Source organism: Nerophis lumbriciformis, linkage group LG12, assembly GCF_033978685.3.
Source record: "Nerophis lumbriciformis linkage group LG12, RoL_Nlum_v2.1, whole genome shotgun sequence".
In the NCBI taxonomy this organism is placed as follows: Eukaryota; Metazoa; Chordata; class Actinopteri; order Syngnathiformes; family Syngnathidae; genus Nerophis; species Nerophis lumbriciformis.
The window spans coordinates 42032584-42044767 of NC_084559.2; the positions used below are offsets into that span (position 1 = coordinate 42032584).

The 12184-nt window shown below is 39.0% G+C and overlaps 1 protein-coding gene across 2 annotated transcripts in view; it reads right to left on the reverse strand.

The window, feature by feature from the left end:
* The window catches only part of slf1 (SMC5-SMC6 complex localization factor 1), an 85739-nt gene that overhangs the window by 50501 nt on the left and 23054 nt on the right, over positions 1 to 12184 (reverse strand). For both annotated transcript variants that reach the window (XM_061986616.2, XM_061986615.2), the window contains exon 15: positions 1438 to 1511. In XM_061986616.2, the coding sequence (XP_061842600.1) occupies positions 1438 to 1511 (74 nt within the window). The remainder of the gene's footprint in view (positions 1 to 1437; positions 1512 to 12184) is intronic.

Consider the following 12184-nt stretch of genomic DNA (forward strand, 5'->3'; position numbering starts at 1 on the left):
CATGACTACCCGTTATGTTCACGTCGTACAAACGCCTGCAGCTGCTGTAACTGATGCCAACAGTGACAGTTCTGGCAGCCCGTAAACACGCATGAATATAGCGATTTATCAAGGTTGGCAAAGTTATCGAGTTCATTTTAATTTATCGTTTGATTAAGTGACTTACCGAATGTCAGCCTAGAGCAACCAACCAGAGGCATAAAGGGGACAATGTAGTTAAGACTGGGCTGATATTCGATAAGTCAATTAACCGACGACAAATGAAAATTTAAGTCTGTAAGTTTTCCAGCGTCGATAAATCGCCATATGCATGCTTCAAGAGCATTCACGCTTTTTGTCGCTTTTAGCAGCTACTCACGTTTGTAAAGCAAGAGGGTGAATGATCTTGTCCTCATGAAGTGTCTTTGACTCTTTGTGCAGTGACGAGGGCCGCTGGCCCGCTAGCATCACACGGTGCAGCTAGTTAGCATGTAGCAGCTAACATGGACAACATGATCACAAAACCAACTGACATTGCACCAATGTGGAAATATTTCAAATTAAACCTTTGGAACAAGATTAGCCTATCAACACTGAGAAGACGGTTTGCGCAAACACTTGGCGTTTGGTGAACAAGCCAGGTCAGTGTAAACAAACAATGCAAAATGGAAAGTGTGTTTAAATACATCGCCAAAGACATGCTGCCATTTAATACTGTTATAAAACTAAAACAATTTTTTAAAGTGCTGTCATGTCGGTGTTCCTTACTCGGAATCTGCCAAATGTAATTTTGTTTTGCATATGACTGTTAAAACATCTGTTTAAAGTGTAGTGTTGATATTGTTACTTTGCACTTTTGTTTAAGAAGGTCCTAACTTGATTGTCACTTAAGTCATGTACAACTCTACCTCTGCTTACATGTTCAATATTGAAATGCAACTTTGATTGTCAATACTTTATTTAGCTATTTTATTTATTGTTATAGTTGTGTATATTTGAGATTCCCCGCTCCCTCGTGAAGATATGTTATTGATTTTGGTGGTCATTTTTAATCAAGTGCAAAAAAATAATTGCAATAATTCATAGGTCAATATATCTTCAAGCAAAATTTGCTATCGGCCCGGCACAGTCCAAATCAACAGGCCTGCGTAAGCTTCAACATTGCCCTTGCAGCTGACTAGATGTAAGCAGAACATCTCCATGCATTATGTGCTCTTCATTAAACTTAAAGTGATGACACCCCCATCATGGTCCTCTTTATTGATGACCCAGTGCAGTGCATCAGTCCATTAAACGCCTGCTCCTTGCAAATGGGCTGCTACACTGGCAGCTGCGTGTGTGTGTGTGTGTGTGTGTGTGTGTGTGTGTGTGTGTGTGTGTGTGTGTGTGTGTGTGTGTGTGTGTGTGTGTGTGTATGTGTGTGTGTGAAGGCGAGAGAAAGAGAAAGAGAGCGCTCACCTGCTGCATTAACTTTGTTCAGACCTCTCAGGATGTATTCTTTCCCCGATTTATCCTCCACTGGGCTCAGAGTTCTGGACGGGAAACAAAAGACACAGTCTAAAGGTTTTTATGGAAACAGGCATGAATACACCAAGTACTAATTCAAAGAGAAATTACCCATGATCCACATTCACAAGACTAAAGTTTCACTGTGGCAGGCCGGAGACATTGGGGGGACATGCATCAATGCCCCTTAGCAAATGAAATGCCCACAGCTTTGTATTAGATCAAATCTAACACTATTTCACACACACCCTTATTGTTGGACACACACACATACTTTCTCTCTACAGAGTACTTTTCCTCCTACTTAACGCCTCAAACGCAGACAGAGCGAATTTGATGCGAGCGAGCACATTAAGACAAATAACTAGTAAAAGAAAGTGAAGCCTCTTCAAAGTAGCGTGGAGCTAATAGCTGTGGGCTGTCACTAGTTTTGCGAGCGGGTATGTGAGATCTGCCTGCATGGAGTTTGACAGGTGTGTGTATGGATGCCTGTGTGTGTGTGTGTGTGTGTGTGGCGCTGACGTGAGATGCCATCGGTATTACAGGGAGGCGGCTTGTTCGCTGGTAATTGGCTTGTTTCAGAAGGCAGGAAGGAGCTCCCAGCAGTGGGGAGGAAACACACGTCCTGTCACGTTGCTTGTTATTAGCAGGGACAAGGCTGTGTGTGTGTGTGTTTAATAGGGCAAGGGAGTCCCTAAGTGAGGATGAGTCACCGATGTGGACCTGACCATGAGGAAGCCGACGGGATGTGGCTTGCATATGCTTTCTGTGCTCTTTCTTGGGGAGCACCGTGCTTACTCAGGGCCTCAGGCAGTGTGCGACCTTGACGCCCAACTCTCTAGATGAGTACACACCTTACGCAGTGGCGACAAGCTTCATTTATTTATTGTTTTACTTTAATTTCTTGCCCTCTAATCAATGTCCCAACACTTGGCTTAAAAAAACCATAAAACAGATATGCCAGATTCTTAAGTACAACATACAAATGTTCAAATGTATCAGGAATTGGTTAACACTGAAGGCAGCTCAAACTTATTTAAATGCAATGATTATGTCTCGTTTTTATGATTGTATAACATGTTGGTCCCAGGCAACCAACATTACACTGAGGCCATTGGAAACCTTGCACAAACAATCGCTCAACATCCTTCACCGAAAACCACAACACCACCATCACTGTTTAATTCTTCAAAAATATAGATTGTGAAATGTTGCTAACATACAAAGATTAGCATCATAACGAACGGCCCATTGAATCCTAAATAACACTGCACCAGCACCACTTAAGCACTTTGTCCAGTTTACGTCTGCTGTGACAACTACAAACACACAAGCCTCCACCAGGGGGCTGTGTAGCGTACCCAGATATAAAACCTCTTTTGCACAATCAGCCTTTTCATATAAAGCGATAAAGGAATGGAACAACCTCACACCAAACTTGAAAAGTCTAAGAGATTAGTCTTCATGCACAATTTAATTTAAAAAGTGGCTTTGGCGCAATCAGAGCTGTTTACACGGTCACTGAGGTGGGCACTATGTTTGACATGTCAACTTAATGTGTATTATATTTATGCATGAGAACATTTTGTTGTAAGCTGTGAGGTGTGTCTGTTAAAATCATGGTTGTTTTTACAAATGATGACTGATGTGAACAAAAGCATGTATTGTCTAGTTATGATGTAAAGGAGGGGTGGTTGTCAATGAAAGGGCATTTTATGACTTTTCTTAATTTAATTACATTCTATAGTATAATTTTATTGTTATAATTGTATTGCATGTTTTTGTATATCTTTAATTTAGGTAACCAGGGACTGCAGATGGAAATGAGCTATTTAGCTATAATCTGGTGCAGAACATATCTGTCTTTGAGCTTAATGTGTCTGTGCATTGTCCCTTCAAATAAAGAATAAACTAAACTAATGCAAGTTAATGCAAGTAGCTCATTAAGGATAACAAGTAAAAAAATCACTTTTGTAAACATTTTATTTAATTTAATTTGTTAGGGATGTGCCACTGATCAGGATCCGCCCATTTTCATTAAAAAGTGCATGATTGCCATTGCAGATTAATGCCTTTTAATGGCGATCACAAATGCCGATCCCCTCTGGCTGACACGATTTATGTTTACTCCCCCAGTTGACTAGCAGTGGGTGTCTCCATAAACAGGGTGAGAGATACTCCCCTAAATTAACAATAATCACCTCCGTTATAGCAAATAAATGGGATTTCTTAGCATCTTATATATCATTATTAAGTATTATCGGCAATAATTATACATAGCGGTAAAACTCCTGACGATTATTATCACATTTCAAAATAAAATGAGAGGAAAACCATGATCGATAACCGCACTTTGACAATCTGACGGACCAGTTATATTGCTCATTTCCCATAGAAGCAAGCTAGCACGCTACCATGAATACAAGACACATTAACATCTTTCCCCACATTACAAATGTGATACCTCAATCTTAACATGTATAAACACATTGTCACTGTGATAGCCCCACTCTTCTCACGCAAATAACTATTCCATGTCACTGCGCATATAGGCAGACTTAATTCAAGAAAACGTAATGTTTATTCTGTGCCAATGGGCCTGGCGAACATGTCCTCTGCACTTTTTCAAAAAGCAGTTTTTGTCATGACGAGGACTGTGGGGTGTTTGTTTTCCCGAGATGCAAGAATAGTTGGATCGGACATGGCTTGGAGGTAAATACATGATTTATTTTAAACACTAACAAAAGAAACAAACAAAAGGCGCCCACAAGGCGGGGGTACAAACTTGACTATGAAACAAAAACTTACACTTAACATAGACTAAGGACATGAAACAAAAGAACTGCTAAACGTGACATGAATAAACAAAAACTTACTTGGAACAAGCATGGAAACGATCATGGAACAATGGCAAAAATGAACGCATGAGTGACAAGGGTAACAGCAGATAATGTCGCCAGGCCGACCAACAGAAAATGACAGGCTTAAATAGTAGTGACATGATTAAAAACCGGTGCGCGAGTCCAAAACGTGAACAGGTGAAACTAATAAGTTGTCATGGAATCAAAACAAGCAAGAGTGCACAACCAGGAACTAAAAAGAGTCCAAAAACCAAACATAACTAAACAAAACATGATCCAAAAGACATGACAGTTTTTGTCCCGTGCACTTTTTAACGTCCAAAAACAATGTTACGCAATTGAATGGAGACAAATCAAACACAAGGGCCAGGCGGAAAACAACCGCTTAGGCTGGAGCTTGTCCCTATAGACAGCCACAAAATCATTGATTGGCTTTTCTGGTGCTGCCTTCTTGCCAATGTGACAAAGATTGACAGCACGCAGCAGCTGCCCAATCATTGGTCAGATGCGATATACTGTAATAAGAGAGTCGGCCTTCACACTGCAATGAATAAGAACAAGTAAGACAAAGAAAGAACCCAAACGAGGAGTCGACTGTTCCACTTAAAGGTAGTTGTGTTGTTGACTAAGTGTACTACGTTCATACTGCAGGGTCGGATGTCTAATTCAGGTTTTTTTCTCAATGCGGACACAATGTCATGACGTCGCACGCACTGCAGTGTTTACGGAAGTAAAACTATCTTCAACTCTAGTCAGTCTCAGTAATGGTGCATTTATAGCAATTTACAAGGATTTTGTACAATCAAAGTCAACATTTCCTGAACAAAATTATTGCGTGTAGGTAATTAAGAAGGAAGAGGACACGTGTTTTGGTTCTGGCAGTTATACAGGATGTTTTTGCTTCGATGTCTGCTTAAAGACCGTGTCTGTGGGCGAGCAGTCAGAGATAGGAGTGGTGGAACATTTACGTAAGTTCCTAAAACATTTTATTTTCGCCTGTTTTCTGCTCCGTTGTCAACTATTTATTTTATAACTGTCTATTTTGGCAAATAATTATAATGCTTATCCCTTTTTGATGACGTTGTGGTCGGATGAATGCGACCTGAGCGCAGGAGCGTTCACATTGAGCACGATTTATTTCCACATACGAAATCCGATACATTTTTACATAGGATTCCGATTTATTTCCAAATACGAAAGAGGCCTGCGTCGAATATGAACAATTTTGCAATGTTCACACTGACATGAAAAAGTTTGTTACAGGTCACATATAGGCAAACAAATCGGAGTTGACCTGCAATGTGAACGAGGCCTAAGACATGTGCTAGGGTAGCGAAGTGGATACAATATCAGTCTTTTGTCCTCGCCGATAGGGTTTGATTCCCAGCCAGGTAAACACAAAAGGGGAACTGCACTTTTTTGGGGGAATTTTGCCTATCATTCATGATGAAAGACAAGAAGACAAAAGTTTTGTTTTTTGCATTCTAACTTGTAAAAATCGGTTCGTTCTTGGTGGCTAGCAATGCTGCTAATGGGAGCAATCAATTCTACCTCTAAATCACTCTAAAAATACCTTAAAAAACCTTCAATACTTAATTTCTGTTCCGTAACCTGTAATATAACCAAGTTGTAGCAACATTGTTATTGTCAGAGCAAACACTGAGGAACTATTTTTCTAGCGTAGTAGTAGCTAATACCTTTACGGCTAAAGGTATTAGCCGTAAAAGTTAACTATGGGAAGAGATAAGCTAACTTCTACGTCAGCAGGAAACACTTTTGAGTTGTAATGCACAACACTGTGATAGGACACCAATTTGTAGTGACTGAAAAACATGAACAATCATATTACAGTATCTGTAAAGTATTGGCCTATATTTCATGTTTTGTTTGTACACAGCTAGCCAGACAACATATGTACTGTAATTGTACTAACAAGCATGATGTGCTGCATGTATCATGATCAATATTATAGCGACTCACTCGATCGGTTTGGTCCAGTTGGCCGGGGACATTTGTTCCGGTTTATTTGGGTAAGCATTCCAATAAAGTCGAGATAGCTTGGCTTCAAATTCCGCATTTATGGCGCCAAAGTCACTTTCACCTCATTCTATCGGCTTCCGTCTGCTCCAACGTCTCACGCTTTCTTTGTGTTGGCTTCTAGAAGCAGTAGTTCATCCTCCGTATATTTAGCTTAAAAAAGATAAGGTTGTGAATCCTCATTTGTCCAAAAATAGTCGTTTTCGATGTCTGTTACCAAGTCTGCCATGATTAGAAAACACACTTGCGTTTGTTTCCGGACACACAGTTGTTGCCAGAAGTCGGAAGTGCACTGGTATGGAAACAGAAATCAATGCATGGAGGAAGTCGGTCCCGGCAGTGATTAAAATTGACCAAAATACGCTAAATATTGTCAATACTACATATTGCTATGAAGATGTCTGTTACTACATTATATGTATACTTGCAGTGTGTATATTGCACTTATTGCAATGAAGGTGTCTGTTACTACATTATATATATACTTGCAGTGTGTATATTGTACATATTACATATTGTTATGAAGGTGTCTGTTACTACATTATATATACTTGCAGTGTGTATTTAAAACATATTACATATTGTTATGAAGGTGTCTGTGACTACATTATATATATATATATATACACACTTGCAGTGTGTATATAAAACATTACATATTGTTATGAAGGGGTTTCTTACTACATTATATATATACATATATATATATATATATATATATATATATATATATATATATATATATATATATATATATATATATATACTTACAGTGTGTATATTGTACATATTACATATTGTTATGAAGGTATCGGTTACTACATTATATACATACTTACAGTGTGTATATAAAACACATTACTTATTGTTATGAAGGTGTCTGTTACTACATTATATATAGACTTGCAGTGTGTATAATAAAACGTTGGAGGGCTTTCAAGTAGTTTTAAAGGGCTTTGAAGCCTACAATGGTGACTCCCATTTTCCAAGCATTTTATTTTCATCTTTAAAAATGTTTTTAAAAAATGTGTGCTTGTCTCTCAGCATGATTGTGAACGATAGGCAAAATTCCAAAATAAAGGCAGTTCCCCTTTAAACTAAATCATAATGCAATCTTGAAAAAAACCCAAAGTATAGTTATTTGTTTTATTCTGTTATTGTTTGGCATTTCATATTATTGAGTAATTTGTTTCCCGTTCATATTACTCCACAACATGCACCTGTATGCAAGCCACTTGTGAAATCCAAATTTCATCACTGTCCGCATGTCAGGTACCTTGATATAATATTGTAAAGTCAGAAAACAGAAGTGAAATCATTCACCATCGTAATTGTCCTCATTATATACAAACCCCGAATCCATAGGAGTTGGGAATTTGTGTTAGATGTAAATATAAACAGAATACAATGATTTGCAAATCCTTTTCAACCCATATTCAATTGAATGCACTACAAAGATAAGATATTTGATGTTCAAACAAATAAACTTTTTTTTTTTTTTGCAAATAATAATTAACTTAGAATTTCTTGGCTGCAACACGTGCCAAAGTAGTTGGGAAAGGGCATGTTCACCACTGTGTTACATCACCTTTTCTTTTAACAACACTCAATAAACGATTGGGAACTGAGGAAACTAATTGTTGAAGCTTTGAAAGTGGAACTTTTTCCCATTCTTTTTTTTATGTAGAGCTTCAGTCGTTCAACAGTCCTAGGTCTCCGCTGTCGTATTTTACGCTTCATAATGCGCCACACATTTTCGATGGGAAACAGGTCTGGACTGCAGGAGGTCCAGGAAAGTACCCGCACTCTCTTTTTACGAAGCCACGCTGTTGTAACACGTGCTGAATGTGGCTTGGCATTGTCTTGCTGAAATAAGCAGGGGCGTCCATGAAAAAGACAGCGTTTAGATAGCAGCATATGTTGTTCCAAAACCTGTATGTACCTTTCAGCATTAATGGTGCCTTCACAGATGTGTAAGTTACCCATGCCTTGGGCACTAATGCACCCCCATACCATCACAGATGCTGGCTTTTGAACTTTGCGTCGATAACTGTCTGGATGGTTCGCTTCCCCTTTGGTCCGAATGACACGATGTCGAATATTTCCAAAAACAATTTGAAATGTGGACTCGTCAGACCATAGAACACTTTTCCACTTTGCATGAGTCCATCTTAGATGATCTCGGGCCCAGAGAAGCCGGCGGCGTTTCCGGATGTTGTTGATAAATGGCTTTCGCTTTGCATAGTAGAGCTTTAACTTGCACTTACAGATGTAGCGACGAACTGTATTTAGTGACAGTGGTTTTCTGAAGTGTTCCTGAGCCCACGTGGTGATATCCTTTAGAGATTGATGTCGGTTTTTGATACAGTGCCGTCTGAGTGATCGAAGGTCACTGTCATTCAATGTTGGTTTCCGGCCATGCCGCTTACGTGGAGTGATTTCTCCAGATTCTCTGAACCTTTTGATGATATTATGGACCGTAGATGTTGAAATCCCTAAATTTCTTGCAATTGCACTTTGAGAAACGTTGTTCTTAAACTGTTTGACTATTTGCTCACGCAGTTGTGGACAAAGGGGTGTACCTCGCCCCATACTTTCTTGTGAAAGACTGAGCATTTTTTGTGAAGCTGTTTTTATACCCAATCATGGCACGCACCTGTTCCCAATTTGCCTGCACACCTGTGGGATGTTCCAAATAAGTGTTTGATGAGCATTCCTCAACTTTATCAGTATTTATTGCCACCTTTCCCAACTTCTTTGTCACGTGTTGCTGGCATCAAATTCTAAAGTTAATGATTATTTGCAAAAAAAAAAAAGTTTATCAGTTTGAACATCAAATATGTTGTCTTTGTAGCATATTCAACTGAATACGGGTTGAAAATGATTTGCAAATCATTGTATTCCGTTTATATTTACATCTAACACAATTTCCCAACTCATATGGAAACGGGGTTTGTATTTGACATTTGCTAAATGTTTTTGTGACAATCACTGTCCCAATAAATATGGAGGATATTTAACATAAATACTTTGTGTTATTCCTCTACACAGTCACAGCCTCTCAAAATTGAGTCATGTGTCACATTTCTAGACAAAAGATCCCGTAATTGATTATGAGAGTTTCTTAAATAAATACAGTATATAAAAGCAACCCTCAGCCATGAAATGGAGGAAACAAGATTTCCTTTGGGTTTCTGTTTTCAATTCATCACACGCTTTGTCATTTTAATTTCATTCTTTCTTTCAGGGTCAAATGATTGCGCGTGGCCCTCGGCACTTCTTTATCTCCTCCACGCACATTGCCTTTTGCTTGCTCGCCTCTCCTCCTGTGCGGGTGAACAAACCGCAAGCGTTGGAGGAGGAGGAGGAGGAGGAGAAAAGTGATGGGAATGAGAGAGGTAGAATGTGGCCAGCGCATGAACTAGTAGCCTTTACATGAACCTGCTCCCTGATGACTCCTGCCCTTCTCCAGGCCAACTACCTGCTGGGGGAACAGCAGATGTCTGGTATGGGGTACAAAAAGAAAGTGTGTGTGTGATTACATTCAAGATGGTGAAAAAAGATTCAGTCTGCCAGGGAGGATTACGAGAGGTGGAGAGGAGGGTGAAAGCTGATTCGATGGTCGTACAAAAAGCTGTCAGTGAGATGGTGGGGGGTTCAAACCTCCCATTGTACCCCTCCTGTCGGCCAACATGCACTGGTAAGATCAAACCTGGGCATGACCCATCACATGTCAACTCCTCATGCTTCATCTGACCTCCATGTGCCTCTCCCTCTCTCTCCACGCATCTCTGCTACTCACCCCGGCTCTCTCACTCACACACACACACACACACACACACACAACTCTCTCCAGGTGTTCTTTTGTTCCTCCGAACTCACTTTTCTCCATGCATCCTTCATTTTACTCTAAGTAATTTGAAAAGCAAAAGTTTCCGCAGGGACATACCTAAAAGTGGAGACAGAATGGACTTCCTTTGTTATATTTAAGTTGTTCCAATACCAATATTTTGGTACCGGTACCAAAATACTTTTATCCTGCACTACAACGAGCTTATGCAACAAAATTGTGTTCTTATCTGTACTGTAAAGTTCACATTTGAATGACAATAAAAGGAAGTCCAAGTCTAAGTCTAAAATGTATATCGATACTTTTCAAAATAAAAGGCACCACAACAAAATGTCCCAATCACGTCCGTTTTTGTTCTTGCTGGCTTAAAACACATGATGATCAAGCAGCCTGAGCGTAGCATTAAAACAAGTCAGGGGGGTATAGAGTTTGATCAGAAAATGCCGTATTGCTGTTCTGTTTTTAGGTGTTCCAGTCGTTTATATAGAGAGATAGGAAAGAGCTTTAGTGGAGTCCCAAAATAAATGGTTTGTAAAAATAATACAATCAGGGGAAAGAAAAAAAAAAAGTAAAAGAAAATGGCTCTTAAAAATATTACTTTCATCATCTTGTGAATACAATCGGACCCATGTGTCTGTAACTTCATGTTAAGTCCTCGTAATAAATATTGTGATTGTTGGTCCAATGCACCGTATTGTTGTTTGATTAAAAAGCTTTGATGTTGTTGTGCAGGAAAGCCAAGTGATCTTTTCGACACGGATGACCATATATAGCATCTATATAGTGCTATTTGTTAGCATCAAGAAAATATCCTTAATAATATTAATACAGTAGATGAATATATCTCTCGTAGGCTCAATAGCATATACCAAATCTTGATATCGCTATCACGTTACTGAACAACAGTGACATCTATAGCTAAATAATGAAGTCAAATATGAACTTCACACCATAAGACAACTGCAGACATGAATTGTAGATTAGACCAATATTTGTAGCAGGAAATCAACTGCAAACAAACGTATCCTTTTTGTCATTAGTGTCACGATCGCAGCAGCACGGCACTCGTTATGTCAATCAAATACGTTACTTAACGATGCACGAATATGTCCAACTTAGTCTTTCACCGAATGATACCTAATTTGTGGACCCCTCAGATGTAAAGACACGATGTACCTCCATTCTTTTCTTCTCTAAATACCGTGAGTGTCAAATGAAGTGAGGTCGAGGCGAGCAGTAACGTCTTGGTGATGAATGGTTTAAATCTTTCAAAAATAATTTTTCTTAAGACTGTAAAAATCCACTACATCCCATTTTAAATATTTGTTTCATGATTGTTTATATATTTGCCTCTAAACCTTTCAAAATATTCCAGAATCTGCACTAATGCAGGTAAATAACAGTAGCATAATGGGGCTTAAGCCATCGCCTGAAACCCGGAAGTGCCTGGATGTGCCTCTATAGGTCACGTGATTGCAACTTACCTATTGGCTTTATTTTAACAGAAAATCTAATAATACATTAAACATAATTATTTTATTTTTTTTGCCAATCAAACAACAATTTTGGCATTGAATAACATAATGAACATACTGGACAACTTCACTTTTAGTAGTAAGTAAGCAAACAAGATATAAAGGCTCCTAATTCCGTATTTTCCGCACTATAAGGCGCACCTAAAAACCACAAATTTTCTCAAAAGCGTAGTTGCGCTTTATATATGGATAAATATTAAGATTCATTTTCATAAAGTTTAGGTCTCGCAACTACGGTAAACAGCCGCCATCTTTTTTCCCCGTAGAAGAAGAAGAGGCGCGCGGTGCATGCTGGGATATGTGACGTTTCATTTCCATTTGTGTGTTTATGTAAAGACCCCAAAATGGCTCCTATTAAGTGTGTTGTCTGTCTAATTATAAATAATGCAGACGAGGCGTGTTAACTGAGTTCTCAA